The sequence below is a fragment of the Bubalus bubalis genome, chromosome 17, assembly GCF_019923935.1.
Source record: "Bubalus bubalis isolate 160015118507 breed Murrah chromosome 17, NDDB_SH_1, whole genome shotgun sequence".
Lineage (NCBI taxonomy): Eukaryota > Metazoa > Chordata > Mammalia > Artiodactyla > Bovidae > Bubalus > Bubalus bubalis.
Genome location: NC_059173.1, coordinates 55,197,574 through 55,217,789, shown reverse-complemented (window position 1 = coordinate 55,217,789; position 20,216 = coordinate 55,197,574). Strand labels below are relative to the sequence as shown.

General features: G+C 39.8%; 2 protein-coding genes across 8 annotated transcripts in view; one reads left to right on the top strand and one right to left on the bottom strand.

Annotated features, from left to right (window-relative positions):
- Positions 1-791: 791 nt before the first annotated feature.
- Positions 792-13,322, top strand: UCP1 (uncoupling protein 1). Of its 6 annotated transcripts, none has more exons than XR_006545660.1 (7): positions 792-1,395; positions 2,109-2,337; positions 4,258-4,452; positions 4,553-4,654; positions 5,476-5,656; positions 11,245-11,360; positions 11,471-13,322. XR_006545660.1 is itself a non-coding variant. In XM_044930453.1 (6 exons), the coding sequence occupies exons 1-6, from the start codon at positions 1,270-1,272 to the stop codon at positions 11,306-11,308; spliced, it is 897 nt and encodes a 298-aa protein (XP_044786388.1). In that variant the 5' UTR covers positions 794-1,269; the 3' UTR covers positions 11,309-13,322. The 6 variants fall into 6 exon arrangements, 4 of the variants coding, with proteins under 4 accessions (XP_044786388.1, XP_044786389.1, XP_044786387.1 ...); XR_006545659.1 differs by having other exon boundaries at positions 815-1,395; positions 6,979-11,360; XM_044930453.1 differs by having other exon boundaries at positions 794-1,395; positions 11,245-13,322.
- ELMOD2 (ELMO domain containing 2) overlaps positions 9,763-20,216 on the bottom strand; it is a 28,666-nt gene continuing 18,212 nt past the window's right edge. For both annotated transcript variants that reach the window (XM_006079251.3, XM_025268096.2), the window contains exon 9: positions 9,763-13,322. In XM_006079251.3, the coding sequence (XP_006079313.1) occupies positions 13,177-13,322 (146 nt within the window). In that variant the 3' untranslated portion in view covers positions 9,763-13,176. The remainder of the gene's footprint in view (positions 13,323-20,216) is intronic.

Below are 20,216 nucleotides of genomic sequence, written 5' to 3'. Positions count from 1 at the left end.
GACATTTTTTCTGAACATTACAGTATGACTACTTGACAGACCCAACCCTTCATTAATTATATTCTCAAATGCCATAGTTCTATGGCTGAGGACACTGTTTCTTTCCTAATTTGACCTTTGATAAGGTCATTTTTCCTAGACTATAACTTTGGGGAATCCCTATAGCTTGACCCTTGACCCCTTTTCCTAGTCCCATTATACTCATTCCCATGTAAAGTGTGGACCTTCTTTTATTGCATTCATGTTGCTGACTCTCAAATATCCACACTTTACATGGGAGTGAATATAATGGGACTAGGAAAGGGGTCAAGAGTCAAGGGTCATAGATGACTTGCGAAGGTAAGAGCTGCATCTGGAGCCTGGTGACCTGCCCTTGTCTTTGTCCTTTTCACCACACCGCCCCTGCACCCAGAATGTAATTAAAAGGAGCACTTTATTGCTCTAGCAATTTACTCTGGGTGTGCTTTCTAGAATGGTCATCATTTCATTTGACACCCTCCTACAAAAAGTGTTCAAATGAAAACCTTTGAAAGTTCAGAATGTTCTCGGATTCTGCTTGGAAGTTTTTGGAATGGCATTTGGCTGCATGTGGCTGGGAGGGTGAGAGGATAAGAAATCAGAAAGAGAGCAAAGGGAAGCCAAGCAGAGAAGGTGTCTGCAAGGCTCCTGGGGAGTCAGAGGAATAAGAGGAGTCCACTCTTGCCTTGGAGCTCTCCGGCTGGGCAGGGACTTCTGCCAGGATCACTGAGCTCGCTCTTGTTTCAGAGACTCCCCCTCCCCGCCCTCCAAGGGTGAGCAGCTGAAGACTCTAGAAGCCTGGAGAGATGCCCAGCTTGCCAGGCTCAGGGTGCGCGCTGCTGTGCGCCCTTCCCTGCGCATCGAGGGTAGAGCGTAGACGGCGGGTCCCCAGGTGCCGAGCCAGGATGGGGAGGTGGGAGGGACCTGCACCCCAGGACACGCCCTGCCATTCCCCAGAGACCTGGATCGGCTCAGCCCGGATCCCGATCGCTGGCGATATAAGTCATCCGCGGAGGCAGAGGGCACGGCGTGGCCAGCCCGGACTCGAGGCAGGGCAGGCAGGCGCCGCTGCATCGACCCCGCCACCTGCCACCTGGGCCGCTGCAGCCCCCTGTCTGCCTCCCCCACTGGGCAGAAGTCGGAGAGGACGGGTCTGCTGCCCGGCCGCGCAGGAGTGAGAAGCCAGGCAGAACTTCCACCTTTGGGACTGAAGCCCTCATCCCCTTGCGCCGGAGTCCGCGTTGAGTCAGGATGGTGGGACACACAGCGTCAGACGTGCCCCCTACCATGGCGGTCAAGATCTTCTCGGCTGGGGTGGCGGCCTGCGTGGCTGACATAATCACCTTCCCGCTGGACACCGCCAAAGTCCGGCTACAGGTAGGGAGCGCTGTGGACAAGGGGAGGTGCCTCGGGCAGAGAGGGGACCTCTACTGTGTGCACCCCTTTGACTCTGGCTTCGGTTTTACCATCCTTTCTCACCTTAGGTAGAGCAGGTGGCCACGTTAAAAAAAAGTTTGCCTGTCACTGGATGGATGCCTTAGGGTGGGAAACTGGAACATTGGAGGAATTAACTAAAGAAGAGCGAGGGTCAAGGAGGACGGGTTGACTGTGACTGTTGCCAACCTCTCCTGTACTTGATCAGACAGGCACATCTTCCTAGCCTACTGCCTAAGGGTTCTGGAGAGTTCCTGGGGGTGGGACAGTGAGGTGCGAGATGGGGAGGACCTTCAAAGTATGCCTAGTAGCCAAATTCTCTCCCTTCCCCCTTTCCATAGATAGATATCTAGATATCTAGCTCTAGATGTGTGCTAAGTCATTTCAGTCCTATGTGACTCTTTGCGACGCTATGGACTGCAGCCCCCCAGGCTCCTCTGTCCATGGGATTCTCCAGACAAGAATACTGGAGTGGGTTGCCATTTCCTTTTCTAGGGGATCTTCCTCACCCAGGGATTTAGATAGATAGATAAGGGGAGATGTTGGCTGAGAAGGCAAAAAGGACTGAAAATAGGAACACAATGGAAAAAATATCTTGGCTCAAGTTTTCTCCATTGAGGACAGCTTGATGCCAACCTTTGTTTTTTCCTCACTAGGTAGGACTCCCTTTCAATTTTCACTTCCAGATCCAGGGCGAATGCCTGACCTCCAGTGCCATTAGGTATAAAGGCGTCCTGGGAACAATCATCACTCTGGCAAAAACAGAAGGGCCAGTGAAACTCTACAGCGGGCTGCCTGCTGGTCTCCAGAGACAAATAAGCTTCGCCTCTCTTAGGATCGGCCTCTATGATACTGTCCAGGAGTTCTTCACCACAGGGAAAGAAGGTAAGCAGGCAGTGTTCCTGGGAGGGGGAGAAGTCAGAGAGACATGTCCTAGGCTCAGCTGTGACCCAGTAAACAGTTACACACAGGGTAGTGGTCTTCATAACAAACTGGCAAGCCAACATCAACATTTGAACACACAGAGCATGGAGGGAAGACATGCTGGTGAGTGGGAAGAAGTGACACCAGAAAGGCAGAAATGCATCAGATCACAGGAGAGCTTGCAGGCCATGCTAAGGAGTTCAGGTTTTATCCTTAAAATGATGGGAAGTCATTGAAAAATAATAAACAAAGGAATAACATAAATAATTTATATTTTCAGAAGGTCACTTTGGCAGCACTGTAAAAGCTATACAGAAAAAGGGGAAGAAAAGGGTAATTTAGAAAGGAAGAAATGATCAGGGCAAGCTAAAGCAATGGCAGTAAAGATTTTGGAAATGTAATTGACTAAACTTGGTGGAGAGTTGGAAGTGAGGTATAAAGAAAAGGTAGGAATGTTAAGATGACTTACAAGTTTCCGGTTAAATATCCCATTCATTCTATCCCATTCATAGAATGTGTCGAGGATAGGTAATGTCTGGTCTGCACAAAAACTTAGGAGAAACACCTGGGATAGATTTCCCAGTCATGGGAGGAATTATCATTAGGGCCAAAGAGCAGAGGTATCTAGTGAGGAAAGGAGGGAACGATGTACCTAACAGCAGAAACTCATGGGTTTCCTTGGCAAAAGCATGTTGAGCCGAGTAGTAGAAGTGGCAGCTAAATTGCAGAGGACTGAGGAGAAGATGGGCCGTGAGAAGGGAAGACAAAGAGTATGGCCCTGCTCCCAAGGAGCTTGGGAATTGAAAAGGGGATTGGAACACAGGATGAGTGCAACCAAATAAGACTGTAAATAGGGGCCAAAAGTGAAGGGAATTATTTAAGTATCATCTTGCCACTTAAAAGATGGGTATTATTCAGTGCTCAGCTCCTGGCCAAGCGTATTGAGAAAGGAAAGCAACCACACAGTCATGAAAAGACTTGCTGAATTTCCCATACGCAGGACACTATGCTAAGTGCTATGTTGTTATTAACTCTTAGAAACAGTGACTCTGTGAGGTAGATATTATTACCTCCATTTTATACAGCTCAGGAAATAGAATTAGAGACTGAGAAAGTCCTTGATGAGTAAATGTGATTGATCTACACTTTAATTATGGGAATAGGTATGGGGCTTCATGGGGTCACAAAAGAGTAGGACATATCTTAGCGACTAATGAGGCTCCAAGACTATTTGTCATTTTATTAAATGATATCTGTCTTGAGGAACCCATGTTAATTTTTCAAAATTTGCAATTAAAAATCACGTGATCACTTCTTTCTTATTTTTGTCCCTTTAGGAGCCTGTTGAAGCCTGAGACCACTTGACGTCCCAAACTCGGGCAGTTTGTTCTTTAGGGCTTTTCCTAAGATCCTTAAGTCCAATAATTAACAGTCTCATTGATGGTTAGAAGAGTAAGCTTCACTGGTGACTGGTGCTTCCGCCCAATTGGGAAATACTGAAAAATAGAGCAAATATAAAGAAAGAACTAAGCCAAATATAGGAAAGAACTAAGCCATTGTTTAAACAAGCATTGGGTTTTTCTTTCTCCTTGAAAGTCTTTATTAAAAAAACAATTCAGTCAACTTTGAAATCTTCTAGCCCTCCTATGACATACATTCTTAGTACAGTCCATGGGGTGACAAGGAGTTGGATGTGACTCAGCGGCTAAGCACAGCACAGTACATGATTAGCACGTGCACAAGCATTAGGGAAGTACTCAAGATAGAATGACACAGTAGTATTAACCACTAAAAATTAAAAAGACATACCCATGCATTCTGGGTCTTGACTTTTTTCTCTTTTGCTTGACACATCATTTTTTTCTCTCTGGATAACAACAGCTAGTTTAGGAAGCAAGATCTCAGCGGGTCTAACGACTGGAGGCGTGGCCGTGTTCATTGGGCAACCCACAGAGGTGGTCAAGGTCAGACTGCAAGCTCAGAGCCATCTCCACGGTCCCAAACCTCGATACACTGGGACTTACAATGCTTACAGAATGATAGCAACAACAGAAGGCTTGATGGGGCTTTGGAAAGGTGACTCTCTTCAACATGGATTCTATAATCGTTAAAACACGCATATCCAATTAGCATCTTATCGTATGATGGAGCTATTCAACACTTTCTTTCCCCCCAGGGACTACTCCCAATCTGACAAGAAATGTCATCATCAACTGTACAGAGCTAGTAACGTATGACCTACTGAAGAAGGCCCTTGTGAAAAACAAACTATTAGCAGGTAACTTTCTTTTTCACATGGCAGGTCTGCACATTTATAATTTCATCTTTTATTATACTGAACCCCTTAATTGTAATAATTTTATCTTTAAAAAAAGTAATACTCTTGAATAATAGATATAACCAAAACCGCAGGCTTTAGAAGTTCTGTTGCAACAGTTTTTTTCTTTAGCTCATCTTATATCCAGATGAGCTAGTTAAATAAGGAGCTTCTTGGTGGTTTCATCCCAAAGTAGAACCATTGGATAGGTTCCTAAAAATTTTATTCTAATGGGTTCTGGAAACATTGAAATTCTCCTTGGACAATGACTTTAATCTTTTTAAAAAAGTATAGATGTCTATGTGTTGAGTATTATGTCATGCCCTAAGGACAGAGGTAAGTAACTGGTTATTTTCCTAAAGCACTTATAATCCAGTATGCCATGTACCATTTGCCAACTTTTTCTAAAATTATAACATTCCTTACTGTATGTACAAGCTTCCCTTGTAGCTCAGTCGGTAAAGAATCTGCCTGCAGTGCAGAAGATCCCCGGGTTCGATCCCTGGGTTGGGAAGATCCCCTGGAGAAGGGAATGGCAACCCACTCCAGTATCCTTGCCTGGAAAATCCCCTGAACAGAGGAGCCTGGTGGGCTGTAGTCCATGGGGTCGCAAAGAGTCGGGCACGACTGAGTGACTAACACTCACTTACTGTATGTTATTGATTTATAAGACAACTACGTTGAGCTGTTATCAACAGGCTTTTGAGGATCTGATAGATAACTAAAAACTAGAAGCCCCTCCCCAGAATCCAGTGTTGACCTGCCTCATCGACCCGTTTCAGACGACGTGCCCTGCCACTTCGTGTCCGCTGTTGTTGCTGGATTCTGCACAACGGTTCTGTCCTCTCCCGTGGATGTGGTGAAAACCCGATTTGTTAACTCTTCACCAGGACAGTACACAAGTGTGCCCAACTGCGCAATGATGATGTTCATTAGGGAAGGACCGTCAGCTTTTTTCAAAGGGTAGGATGTGTTCTTCAGTATCTACAATGTTATGTTCAGGGATTCTGTGTGCTACGGTTGGGGGGCGGGAGGCATCTCATCTGAACAATTGACAGCTGAGCAGCCTTAGAATGTGCAGTGTACTTAATGTCTACTTTTCTTTGCCATAAATCTCTCCAATACACCAATTCCACTGTGTCAGGAAATTTAAAGCTGTGATAGTAAAATCTTCTCAAGCTTGATCAGTGGCTCATTCGAAACCGACAGCTTGTCCCTTGGTCTCAATCTATTGGCTGAGGGGAGTTATTTTTTAATGGGTACAGAGATTCAGTTTGGGATGGAGATGGGGACTGGTAATGAGAACAATGAGAACATATTTAATGCAACTGAATTATACTATTGAATATATATATATGAGAGAGACATATATATATATATACATATGTATGTGTATAAATGGCTGGCTAAAATTATAAATTGATGTTATGTATATTTTACCATAAAACACACACAAACATTCAGGAGTCAGAAGATATATATTAAGAGATTCCCCCAGAATATTGGGGGGTGATCTTTATAGGCAAGATCTCTAACATACCTATCCAAGACAGATTTAACAGATTTTACATCATTTTCTCTGGGAATATTTCATTGCTGTAGACAGGATTTTCAAAATAAATCATCTGGTGTGTACACCATGGCAGAATTCTTCAAAACAGCAAGAGCAACAGAAACAACAAAACGCAAATCAGTCTCTGGCCACCCCTCTTAGGACCAGAATTACCAAGATCTAGACAGCACTGATTTCTTGACCCTGGAAAATGGTCTAATTACTCATCACTTTGCTTTCTCCACTTACTTCGTCTTTTAAACGATTAAAGTTTCCTACACTCCATTCAGAAAGCAAAGGGAAACAAGATTTCCTGTCCCCTCAAAAAGGAGAAGATGATGGAGAAGCAGGAGACCAGCTTTGGTTTAGTTTGGTGGGACTGTTGTATAGATGGGCTCCTCTGGATTTCGTTGTTCAGAAGCAGGGTAGGGCACCTGGATGAAACTTGAGGCCGAGGAAGGAAACAGGAAGAGCAGGCACTCTCAAGTGCCTGCGCTGGAGATGCGTGGCACAGGAGAAGCATGCACTGCCTGGACCATGATTTGTTGTTGTTCAGTCGCTCAGTTGTGTCCAATTCTTTGGAACCCATGGACTACAGCACGCCAGGCTTCCCTGTTCTTCACCATCTCCCGGAGTTTGCTCCAACTCATGTCCATTGAGTCGATGAAGGCACGCACTGTAATAGCTATCAGAATTTAAGCAAACTAATAGAGTGATGACATCACTTTTCTAGATTTGTACCTTCCTTCTTGCGACTGGGATCCTGGAACATCATCATGTTTGTGTGCTTCGAGCAGCTGAAGCGAGAATTGATGAAGTCGAGGCAGACCATGGACTGTGCGACCTAGTCCTCCTCGGGAAGAAGACGGAACAGACCAGTGGGGATCTTTGCTAACCAGATAATTTTAAAAAGCAAGCGAAACTATTCACTTTATTTCACCCAGATAAGGAAATTCTGATAGAGAGTTCTGGACTATTTTTTTTCCAAGGGAAAACTACTATTTCCTATGACTTTTATTCTCAGTATTTTAAGGAAGGGAAAGCAAAACATTCAATGTATACCCTGGCAAATGTAATATCCAGATAAGCTACTGTACCTAATTGACTATTTAATGGGGGGAGGGATTTTATGATTGAATATGAAGACCTTTAACATGTTTTAATTATTAATTCAATTATTAATTGATGGAAAAGGAAAACTGAGTGAAATACACTTTATCAATACTTAAAAACGAAGTTTCCTTTTTATTAACCCCGTTGTCAGTTAATATATTCAATAAAATATTGCTAACATCTCTTAAAGTTTGCCTTTTTTGGATCTGTTTCTAATGTAAGAGTTGAGGTTCACCTGGGTTACAAAACTTCCCAAATAACAAGGAAAGGTCTTGAGAATCAATGGGCGAAAACTTACTTTTAATGTTATTAGTACAGGCTTTTGATTTTGAGAGTCCACATTTTATGGCATCTATAACAACTTCTAAGACACTGTGTTCATTGGGGCACTGCTGTTATTAGAATCATAGTATCTATCCTAGAATCACAGAATTTTAGAGCTAGAAGGTGCCTTTGGTTAGATAGAGGAACAGATTGAGATGAAAATTAATCTACATTGCATCTCTCCAGCAAAGCCAACTTCGTCATTTGCATCTGTAGTAACCTTTTCATTTACCAGCTGAGTACAGAAGGAATAGGCAAAGAATAAACAGGAGATTAAAAGAATTGTTCAGACAAAAACAAGGAGTGGCCACTAAATGGCCAGGTAGTCCCCAGGCTGCCAGGCGCTGTGAGCTCCACATCACATTTACTATTACGTTTCTCCTCCGTTGACTCTGAGGGTTCCCTCCCATTTCTTTCCCTTAGTTGTTAACTGTAAAGCATCTTGTTGCAGATGACCTCAATTTAAGGCTAGCTGAATCCAGCTGAGACTACCCAAACTGTCTGGCTAGCCTACCCATGTGTGAGGAGTAAAATTGTTTTGTAGGTCACTGAGATATTTTTGTGGTTGGTTATTGTACATTGTATTGTGGCAATGACTGACTGATACAAGAGATGAGAAAAGACATCCTTTCTTAATTCTGATCCCAATATTTTATAATTAAGTATATTTGCTATAGTTCATTTTATAAAGATATATTTTGTAAAATTAAGGTAATCCCTTTCTATTTCTCATTTGCCAAGTTTTTAACACGAATGGATATTTAATTTTTATTGAATGCTTTTTCTGTATCTATTAAAGATCATCATATGCCCAGTGGTAGGTTTGCTGGGTCATATGGTAGTTCTGTTTTTATTTGTTTAAGGAATCTCTGTACTGTTCTCTATAGTGGCTGTACCAATTTATATCCCACCAACAGTCCAAGAGGGAAGGTATATATGTACACATACAGCTGATTCACTTCACTGTACAGCAGAAGCTAACGAACATTGAGAGCAACTATACCCCAATTTAAAAAGTAGATCATAACAGTCTTATGAATTGCAGAGTGTACACATTAAGTTATTTGGAAAGTTCTGTGAAAACTAACATTATTTTATTTTTAAATGTGCTAACTCACTGGTGAAACCCATATGAAACTGCAGGTTTTTCAGTGGAAAGGTTTTTAATTGCTGAATCCATTTAATAGCTCCAGGACTTTTTTGCTTCTCTATTTCTTCTCGGATAGGTTTGATAAAATGTATTTTTCTAGAAATTATTTCATCTAATTTTCCTAATTTTGATATTATTCAATATATTCTTTTTAATATCTACAGTATCTCTAGTGATTTTTCATATTTCATTCTTGACAGTATTTATTACTTGCTTTCTTTTTTATTGTTAATTTGTCTCACTAAAGTTTATCAATACTGTCAGTCTTCTCAAACACTTTGTTGATCCTATTATATGCATTTTTTCTTTTCTATGCATCCAAGCTCTTGTCTTTGATATTTTCTTCTCTATTTTCTTCAGGTTTATTTGGTACTTCTTCTTCAAACTCCTTGAGACGATTGCTTTGTCTTTAAAGCACTTCTTCCCTAACATATACATTTAAAGCTATAATTAGTACTAACTTTAATAAGGACTGCATTTGCTGTATCAAACCAGTTCCATATTTAGTTCAAGATAAGCTACACACACACACACACACACACACACACACAGAGGAATGCTTTGCAGCTTTAAAAAAAGTATGGAAGCTATGCATTAACATACAAACAGATCCGTGAGCAACTGTGAAAACACGTTGCAGGATAGTATGATTTATTCCTAGCCTTTCTAAGAACAGGGGGAGGGGGGGGTGATGGTAGTTTCTTTTCTGGTGTCATAACCAATTGTTCTTTTCCAATAACCTTTTAAATAGGTAATCAGTAGATGAGTTAAAGTCATAAAAATAAGAAAATTTTCTGTATATTCTGATTTTACCCTACAGGAACATGATTAAAGGATTAAATGAAAAAAGTATTATTTCATGAACATAAATGATATAAATAAGGGATGAGGAAGATGGGAAGGAAGCAGAAATATTAATAGAGAGGCTTATGACAATTTCAACATGTTTTTATTTGCTCACAAATTCCAAACAAAACGACATTACATTTCAACTATTGCTTTTACATAGGAAGTTAATTGCTTTATCCAAAGTAGACAGAAATCTATTTCTTTACGTTGCCAACCAGCACTCTTTCCCCTAGGGAAAGCTACTGCTTAAATATTTTTTGAATACATTGTTTAACAGAAACACAGCCTTGCCCTATAATAGTAAGGTAGTAGTTGGGTCTTACCTGCACTACATTTTAACATTTTTCTTATTCAAAGCTGAAGCTAGGGGAAAAAAGGCTCACTCATGATTTTTCTCAGATTTTTATCAACTCCAGGAATCCTCATTTAAAAATATCGGAGAGGTTCATAAATATGAAATCGAAATAAAGCCTCCCCAGAAGTTGGGTGGACCATTTATCCTGAGAAAATAGCTGCTGGTCCCCAATCACTAATTCAAAAGGATAATAAACATTATTGCCCTTCAAGCCAAATGTCTTCTCTTTGTGCTAAGATAACATGTAATCTTTCCTGCTCTGGCAATGAACACTCCTCCTTCACATTCCTCTACTGTTTCTCCTTTTAGCAAATCTTTGACCAAGTTCTATTTCACTGAATGCAAAGGGGGGAGAGAGCACATAAACAACTACGGACACTGGAATAAAAATGAAGAGTACATATATTTTCACATAGAAAAATACATACAAATCCAAGTAGCTCATTTTAGGAAAAAAAATCAGGACAGGCATTTTTAAGAAAAAGATTCTGCTTTCTCAATTATAAATGGTGCCAGTAAGACACTGATTTTTATATCTAACTATATCACCATATTTATATATATAAAGAGGGGTGGGTCTAAGTTCACTGATATCCCCTGATTTCTCTCAATTCTTTAAAGATTGTCTTTCAGAATGTATTTAAACTGCAACTTGTAATTATATTTTTAGACTACTTTTGTCACTGATTCACTCTTCAGTCTGGCACACACAAAAATTCATTTCAACACTGATTAACTTTTTTGATGCTAAAGCGAACAATTTTCCTTCTACTTCAATTCTATCACTACTTTGGTATTGTATTACTATAGAAACAGGTCAGATTCTAACTATGGATTTTTAGACTACCTAAAATTCTAACATACATATGTTGAAAGCAAGGAAAAGTAGGATGGCAGACACAATTATCATATTTCTCTTTTCATGTATGTCACTATCACATGAAAATCAGAAGGCTCATGTTACATTCTAATTTACAACTGGTGACATTTAGCTTGGCTTTCAAACTATCAAATCTTAGAATCTATTGGTGACTTTCAACCAACTTACCATAGAATTGTCTGAAATGGTTACGGATCATCTTAAAAACAGAGCAATATATTATACAAACAAAGGTGGACTTAAATAATATATTATTGAACAAAATTTCAAATGACATTTAAAAACATTATTATTAAAGAATTATTAAAAAGGTTTTTCTTCCCCCTAGGAGAAACTTAATACTTGAAAAGTTTCCCATTCTATACTTCAATCATTCTTTAAAACCATACTGACAAAGGTTTATATCAGTTCAAGACCTCATCTGTTAAAAGATTAAATATAAAGGTAAGTATTTTCTAAGCAAAAACTAAAAGACTAACAATCGCTTTCCATGTAATGGTAAACGTCCTGATAAAATGAACTTTAATGGCTAATACCTGATTTTTATCTCATAGAACTCTGGCTGGATGATAAAGTATGGAAAACATTTAAAGAGATGAAGTCAAGGTACTCCTAGGATTGAGAAGTCTCCCACAAGAAACCTGTTTTAAAATTCCTATAATACGGAAAATCTAAACCACCATTATAGTAAAATGGAGCCAATTATAACATTTTATCTTGTTGAGAAAAGAAGAATTTCAATGCATGTACTTTTTTTTGGCATGCACTGTTAATGTATGTGCTATACAACACTGCATCTGTTATTTTCCAGCTGAATATTTTATACCACTCTTCTCTTTGGCAAGTTTGAAGAGAGAAGTCTGTCAGTAGACATAAACAAATATTTGAAAGTTTCAGGTCTTGATATATTATATAAAAGCCAGTCCTTAAATGCTTGATATGTACCACTTTAAAGATGTATTAACTATCATCACATTTTAAATTATGTATTTAACAGGCTGCTTTCTGTAGGATTTAAGGAGGATTTGGTAATCAGATGGACCTATCTTTAAACTCTCTTAGTTTTGCTGTGAGTACAAATGTCAAACACACAAAGAAGAAACTGTTCCTGTTAGAATCTCATCGCTTTATAATCCTTGGCAGCAGTCGCCGCTCTCCTGAGATTTTCAGAGAATAAAGCTGTACAAAGGCACAGCCATCATCCTCGGGCTACTTTAGGTCCCACAGACCATTACAGAAAACCCACGAGGCCGCACAGCATTATCTAGAAACGTGGTGGCGTCGAAGCAAAGGGAAGCGAGACTCAACAGTGAGTAAAATCAACCAACATCGCTTAACTGAGATCTTTAAAAAGCTTGGTTTTTCTCTTGCTAAAATTCGAAGACAGCTTTATTAAAATAGCACCTGTTCTTTGAGTATAATCAAGATTTTCTTAGCAGAGCATGTCTTTTCATAAACGTACACAGACAGAGAGGCCTCATAAAAGCCCTCACATCAAGCACTGAAATTTCTTCTCTGTAGCTGATAAAAAATACTGAAGATGAGAAAGTCTTTAAAGCTTTAGAATTACACTGTGATATTTCAAAGTGTGTTATTTAAAAACAAAAGAGCTAGTCACTAATACTTCATTCTCGCATTACCTATCACATGAAATAATCAGAAACACCAAAAAGAAGCCCATAGTTCTGTCTTCTCTGACAAAGAGTGTCTCTCTATACGCTCCTGTTGCTCCTATGAGACAACACTGCGACGTGTGATTGAGATGCAAACAAAGAGAACCATGACGAACTATTCTGTTAATTAACCTACAAATAAAATAAGGCAAAGGAAAAAAAGACCATTTCCAGACTAAAAACCAGAAACTCTTAACAGAGCTTTGAAAAGATACCAACTTGATAGTTACAACACATAAAAATGAAAACTGACTTTTACACATTTTAATCAATCAATTTAACAAAAATTGATTTGTACCTGATTTGTACTTTTACACTGAATGGGTTAAGTCCCAAGCTCCAAACTGCAGCAGTTCATGCGACTCTACAGAGGGGATCTTTGGAAGATAAGGTACCTTTGGAGGACAGTGTATTACCAAGTGTAAACATACACTGATTGTCCACTAGCTTTCTTAAATAGAATTTCTGAAATATTTTTGTAGGAAATTATATATAAGGTGTGTAATTGATCAGATAATTTCTGGTACAACATATAAATTCTGTCGTGTGTGCAAAATGTGGTAGAAATAGAAGATACTACGGATGAGTCATATTTTTAAAGTAAGTGATACATTACAATCCAGTAAGAGTCCTTTAATCTTTTCATGAAACTTCTCTCTGTACACGTTGAAATACATAATGCTTTCTGGCTTTTCCTCGAACCAAAACTTGTCAAATTCATACACAAGATAACCTGCAGTTAAAAAAAAAAAAACAACACATAAATATAGTGCTCAATAACGAAATCACACCCAACCATCTCATTTTAAAAGTGTATAACCATTCTTTAAATTCCATATTAGGATTCAATGATCAGAAACCATCTTTAAGAGAAACCTGAGGAACTTTATAAGAAATATTTTTTTATGTTCAAAATAAATATCAACTTCAATAAGATATTTAAGAGTACATTTATTCTTTGTCTCAAAAAAAATCAACAAAAGTCTTCAAATTTAGAAACTATCAGAAGATACCCTGAGAGTAGGGGGAGAAGTTATCTCCAGAGACCCGTGAAACAGAAAAATGAAAGTATAAGAAAATGTCAGGCATGGATAAAGTACAAAAAAAGCTATGTTTTCTACTAGATTTAAAAATGAGTTACTTTTGCTTTTTTCAAAGAACTATCCAGCACCTTCTCTTTTTGAAAAGAATACATGAGTACTAAACAGGCTTAATATTTTTGTTTTTCAATATCCTCATTACAATAGCCAAATTAACACTCAAAATGTTAAAAGCATTTAATGAAGATGAACGTGTAAATAGACATATTTACAATAGCAAAATATGTGAATTTAAAACTGTTCCTAAACCCTATTTGGATTCAACCAGATGCATTTATTCAATTACTTAGCAAATGCTACTATAGCCGTGGCCATGTGCTCATTCACTCTCATAGCAATGCTACGAGCCAGTGTTGTCTATTCTCATTTTTCTGCAGAGGAAACAGAGGTGCAGGGAAGTTAAACGACTCGCCCGAACCACAGTGTGCAAGTGGCCTCTAGTACTTTATAAATCAGACTTGGTTTCCACCAGCATCTCACTCCCCCTTCTGAAAGGCTGTTCAAGAAGTGACCTATTTCAGATAAGTGGGGGAATACAGCCACTGACTTTACATAAAAGAGTGGCTACATGATCACAATTGCATAGTATGAAATGACTGTAAATTCCACTTTACAACATTAGTCATAAAGTAAACAATAACAGATAAGAACCACGACACTTCAACAGTGAAATATCATTTCATAAGAAGGTCAACTGAAGAAAGATTTCAGACTAATCCCTTGATAACAGATCTTTGTCAACCGGGTATGTGACACAATCAAAGAATAAGGCCTCTTTGAGCAGAGAGACACCATCTGCTTCCTGTTCCCAAGAGACAAGCTGAGAATGGTGATCTTGTAATTATTTTTAACTAATATTTTACATCTTTCATTCAAAATTTATTCTGTGTATACATTAGCACAATAGTACATCTACTCATCCATATATAAATTGAGTCTGTGTTCTCCCGCACCCTACTCCCAATATCATAAAAGGGATGTGCACTCAGAAACTTTGGAGATTTAATGCTCTAGGTAGTATTATAAGTCAAGCATCCAACTAAATTTTATAGAACACAGCTTGTTTTAGTATTTCTGGCTATCGGGTTTTAGCTATTTACCATACCTTTAAATTGCTTTTCATTACCTATTCAAACGACTTTAAAGTGATAGAAAAGAGTTGTTTCTATAAAGCAACATACCCAGTCTATTGTCCTTTGACTCCAGGAGTTTAAAACACCAGACTTGATGGAAATACCACACAAAACTTCTAAACTTACAATTCCCTGTATGCTTCTACTGTCCGTAACCAAAGCTGCAGGGGTGCTTTCCCACAGGGATTGAAAATAGGAGAACCACAGGAACAGGAATTAACTGGTATGAAGGATGTTACTGGGGTGAAGGATGCTACAGAGGCTTCCCTGCTGGCTCAGATGGTAAAGCGTCTGCCTGCAATGCGGGAGACCCAGGTTCAATTCCTGGGTCGGGAAGATCCCCTGGAGAAAACAATGGCAATCTACTCCAGCACTCTTGCCTGGAAAATCCCATGGATGGAGGAGCCTGATAGGCTACAGTCCATGGGGTCGCAAAGAGTCGGACACGACTGAGCGACTTCACTTCCCTTTTCCTTTCACTGGGGTGATACAAACGTTCTAAAGCTGGATTATGGTGACAGTGTACAACTAAGTAAATTTACTAAAACTCACTGAACTGCACACTTAAAACAGCTGACTTTTATGGTATACAAATTACACCTCAATACAGCTAGTAAAAGTCATAACCTTTTTATTATACAAATTTAAGAGTTAACTTTTTGGAACCTCCAAACCAATGGTTGGTGACTTCCCAGGATGACAGTGACTATGTGCTTACATGTTAGATATACAAACGGCAACAACAGAACTAAGAAGCTGATCACCACTTGCTGCTTCTAGTCTTGTCCATGGAAGATGATAACAATAAAATGGGAGGAGGGACAAGGAGGACAGCGGAGACAGACACAGATCATAGGGAAATAAACAATGTGAAAGCTAATCTTTTTATATAGTTCTTTCTTTTTGATAGAAACTATGACCCTGGAACTGACTTGTGCAAATGAATTGGGCTCAATCTCCCAACAAAGAAAGGTATGTATGTTCAAAAGATAAGGTTTCAAACTATCTTCCAGTTAGAATATGCTTCTTCTAATAAGAGCAGAAAAATTGGATTAAAGATTTACTGAGCATGGCCCCGCCCACCAGAACAAGACCCAGCTTCCCCCTCAGTCAGTCTCTCCCATCAGGAAGCTTCCATAAGCCTCTTACCCTTCTCCATCAGATGGCAGATAGAATGAAAACCACAATCACAGAAAACTAACCACACTGATCACATGGACCACAGCCTTGTCTAGCTCAATGAAACTATGACCCATGTCCTGTAGGTTCACCCAAGACAGATGGGTCATGGTGGGAGAGTTCTGACAAAATGTGGTTCACTGGAAAGCAGAATGGTAAACCACTTCAGTATTCTTGCCTTGAGAACCCCATCAGTTCAGTTCAGTCACTCAGTCATGTCTGACTCTTTGTGATACCATGGACCACACCACGCCAGGCCTCCCTGTCCATCACCAACTCCCGGAGTTTACTCAAACTCATATCCATCGAATCGGTGATGCCATCCAGCCATCTCATCCTCTGTCATCCCCTTCTCCTCCCGCCTTCAATCTTTCCCAGCGTCAGGGTCTTTTCAAATGAGTCAGCTCTTCGCATCAGGTGGCCAAAGTATTGGAGTTTCAGCTTAAGCATCAGTCCTTCCAATGACACCAGGACTGATCTCCTTTAGGATGGACTGGTTGGATCTCCCTACAGTCCAAGGGACTCTCAAGAGTCTTCTCCAACACCACAGTTCAAAAGCATCAGTTCTTTGACACTCAGCTTGCTTTATAGTCCAAATCTGACATCTATACATGACTACTGGAAAAACAATAGCCTTGGCTAAAAGGACCTTTGTTGGCAAAGTAATGTCTCTGCTTTTTAATATGCTGTCTAGGGTGGTCATAACTTTCTTTCCAAGCATCTTTTAATTTCATGGCTGCAGTCACCATCTGCAGTGATTTTGGAGCCCAAAAAAATAAAGTCAGCCACTGTTTCCCCATCTATTTGCCATGAAGTGATGGGAATGGATGCCAGGATCTTAGTTTTTTAAATGTTGAGTTTTAAGTTTCGCTTTCATCAAGAGGCTCTTTAGTTCTTCTTCACTTTCTGCCATAAGGGTGGAGTCATTTTCCTATCTGAGGTTATTGATATTTCTCCAGGAAATCTTGATTCCAGCTTGTGCTTAATCCAGTCCAGAATTTCTCATGATGTACTCTGCATATAAGTTAAATAAGCAGGGTGACAATATACAGCCTTGATGTACTCCTTTCCCGTTTTGGAATGAGTCTGTTGTTCCATGTCCAGTTCTAACTGTTGCTTCCTGACCTGCATACAGATTTCTCAAGAGGCAGGTCAGGTGGTCTGATATTCCCATGTCTTTAAGAATTTTCCACAGTTTGTTTTGATCCACAGAGTCAAAGGCTTTGGCATACTCAATAAAGCAGAAACAGATATTTTTCTGGAACTCTCTTGCTTTTTCAATGACCCGGCAGATGTTGGCAATTTGATCTCTGGTTCCTCTGCTTTTCTAAATCCATGTGAACATCTGGAAGTTCACAGTTCACGTATTGCTGAAGCCTGGCTTGGAGAATTTTGAGCATTACTTTACTAGCGTGTGAGATGAGTGCAATTGTGCGGTAGTTTCAGCATTCTTTGGCATTGCCTTTCTTTGGGATTGGAATGAAAACTGTCCTTGTCCATTCCTATGGGCACTGCTGAGTTTTCCAAATTTGCTGGCATATTGAATGCAGTGCTTTCACAGCATCATCTTTTAGGATTTGAAATAGCTCAACTGGAATTCCATCACCTTCACTAGCTTTGTTCGTAGTGATGCTTCCTAAGGCCCACTTGACTTCACATTCCAGGATATCTGGCTCTAGGTGAGTGATCACACCATTGTGATTATCTAGGTTGTGAAGATCTTTCTTGTACAGTTCTTCTGTGTATTCTTGCCACTTCTTAATATCTTCTGCTTCTCTTAGGTCCATACCATTTCTGTCCTTTATTGTGCCCATCTTTGCATGAAATGTTCCCTTTAACCCCATGAACGGTATGAAAAGGCAAAAATATAGGACACTGAAAGATGAACTCCCCAGGTTGGTAGGTGCCCAAAACGCTACTGGAGATCAGTGGAGAAAAAACTCCAGAAAGAATGAAGAGACAGAGCCAAAGCAAAAACAACATGAGTTGTGGATGTGACTGGTGATGGAAGTAAAGTCTGATGCGTAATCAGCAATATTGCATGTTGCTGGAATGAATCAAGGCAAATTGAAGGTGGGAAACAGGCGATGGCAAGAGTGAACATAGACATTCTAGGAATCAGTGAACTAAAGTGGACTGAAATGGGTGAATTTAATTCAGATGACCATTATATCTACTATTGTGGGCAAGAATCCCTTAGAAGAAATGGAGTAGCCATGCATAGTCCAAAATGCAGTACTTGGATGCAATCTAAAAAACAACAGAATCATCTCTGTTTGTTTCCAAGGCAAACCATTCAATATCACATTAGTCGAAGTCTATGCACCAACCACTAACGCTGAAGAAACTGAAGTTGAATGCTTCTATGAAGACCTATAAGACCTTCTAGAACTAACACCCAAAAAAGATGTTCTTTTGCATTATAGGGGACTGGAATGCAAAAGTAGGATGTCAAGAGATACCTGGAGTAACAGGCAAATCTGGCCTTGGAGTACAGAATGAAGCAGAGCAAAAGCTAACAGAGTTTTGCCAAGAGAACACACTGGGCATAGCAAACACCCTCTTCCAACAACACAAGAGAAGATTCTACACGTGGACATCACCAGATGGCCAGTACTGAAATCAGACTGATTATATTCTTTGCAGCCAAAGATAGAGAAGCTCTATACAGTCGGCAAAAACAAGATCGGAAGCTGACTGTGGCTCAGATCATGAACTCCTTGTTGCCAAATTCATACTTAAATTGAAGAAAGTACGGAAAACCACTAGACCATTCAGGTATGACCTAAATCAAATCCCTTATGATTATACAGTGAAAGTGAAAAATAGAGTCAAGGGATTAGATCTGATAGAGTGCCTGAAGAACTATGGACAGAGGTTTGTGACATTGTACAGGAGGCAGGGATCAAGACCATCCCCAAGAAAAACAAATGCAAAAATGAAAAATGGTTATGTTAGGAGGCCTTACAAATAGCTGTGAAGAGACGAGAAAGGTAAAGGAGAAAAGGAAAGATATAACCATTTGAATGCAGAGTTCCAAAGAATAGCAAGGAGAGATAAGAAAGCCTTCCTCAGTGAACAGTGGAAAGAAATACAAAGCCTAGAGATCTTTCCCACTGGAATGGGAAAGACTAGAGATTGCTTAAGAAAATTAGAGATACCAAGAGAACATTTCATGCAAAGATGGGCACAATAAAGGACAGAAATGGTATGGACCTAGCAGAAGATATTAAGAAGAGGTGGCAAGAATACACAGAACTATACAAAAAAGATCTTCATGACCAGATAACCCATGTGATCACTTACCTAGAGCCAGACATTCTGGAATGTGAAGTCAAGTGGGCCTTAGGAAACATCACTACGAACAAATCTAGTGGAAGTGATGGAATTCCAGCTGAGCTATTTCAAATCCTAAAAGATGATGCTGTGAAAGCGCTGCATTCAATATGCCGCAAATTTGGAAAACTCAGCAGTGCCCATAGGAATGGACAAGGACAGTTTCATTCCAATCCCAAAGAAAGGCAATGCCAAAGAATGCTGAAACTACCGCACAATTACACTCATCTCACACGCTAGTAAAGTAATGCTCAAAATTCTCCAAGCCAGGCTTTAACAGTATGTGAACTGTGAACTTCAAAATGTTCAGGCTGGATTTAGAAAAGGCAGAGGAGCCAGAGATCAAATTGCCAACATCTGCCGGGTCATTGAAAAAGCAAGAGAGTTCCAGAAAAACATCTACTTCTGCTTTATTGAGTATGCCAAAGCCTTTGACTCTGTGGATCAAAACAAACTGTGGAAAATTCTTAAAGACATGGGAATATCAGACCACCTGACCTGCCTCTTGAGAAATCTGTATGCAGGTCAGGAAGCAACAGTTAGAACTGGACATGGAACAACAGACTCATTCCAAAACGGGAAAGGAGTACATCAAGGCTGTATATTGTCACCCTGCTTATTTAACTTATATGCAGAGTACATCATGAGAAATTCTGGACTGGATTAAGCACAAGCTGGAATCAAGATTTCCTGGAGAAATATCAATAACCTCAGATAGGAAAATGACTCCACCCTTATGGCAGAAAGTGAAGAAGAACTAAAGAGCCTCTTGATGAAAGCGAAAGTGAAAAAGTTGGCTTAAAACTCAACATTCAGAAAACTAAGATCCTGGCATCCGGTCCCATCACTTCATGGCAAATAAATGGGGAAACAGTGGAA

Bases quoted from the DNA above. Each gene is read 5' to 3' on its own strand.
- UCP1 (XM_044930452.1), top strand. From the start codon at position 1,270: ATGGTGGGACACACAGCGTCAGACGTGCCCCCTACCATGGCGGTCAAG. The intron at 2,338-4,257 runs GTAAGCAGGCAG...GGATAACAACAG, and splicing joins CTTCACCACAGGGAAAGAAG to CTAGTTTAGGAAGCAAGATC. The intron at 4,453-4,552 runs GTGACTCTCTTC...CTTTCCCCCCAG, and splicing joins CTTGATGGGGCTTTGGAAAG to GGACTACTCCCAATCTGACA.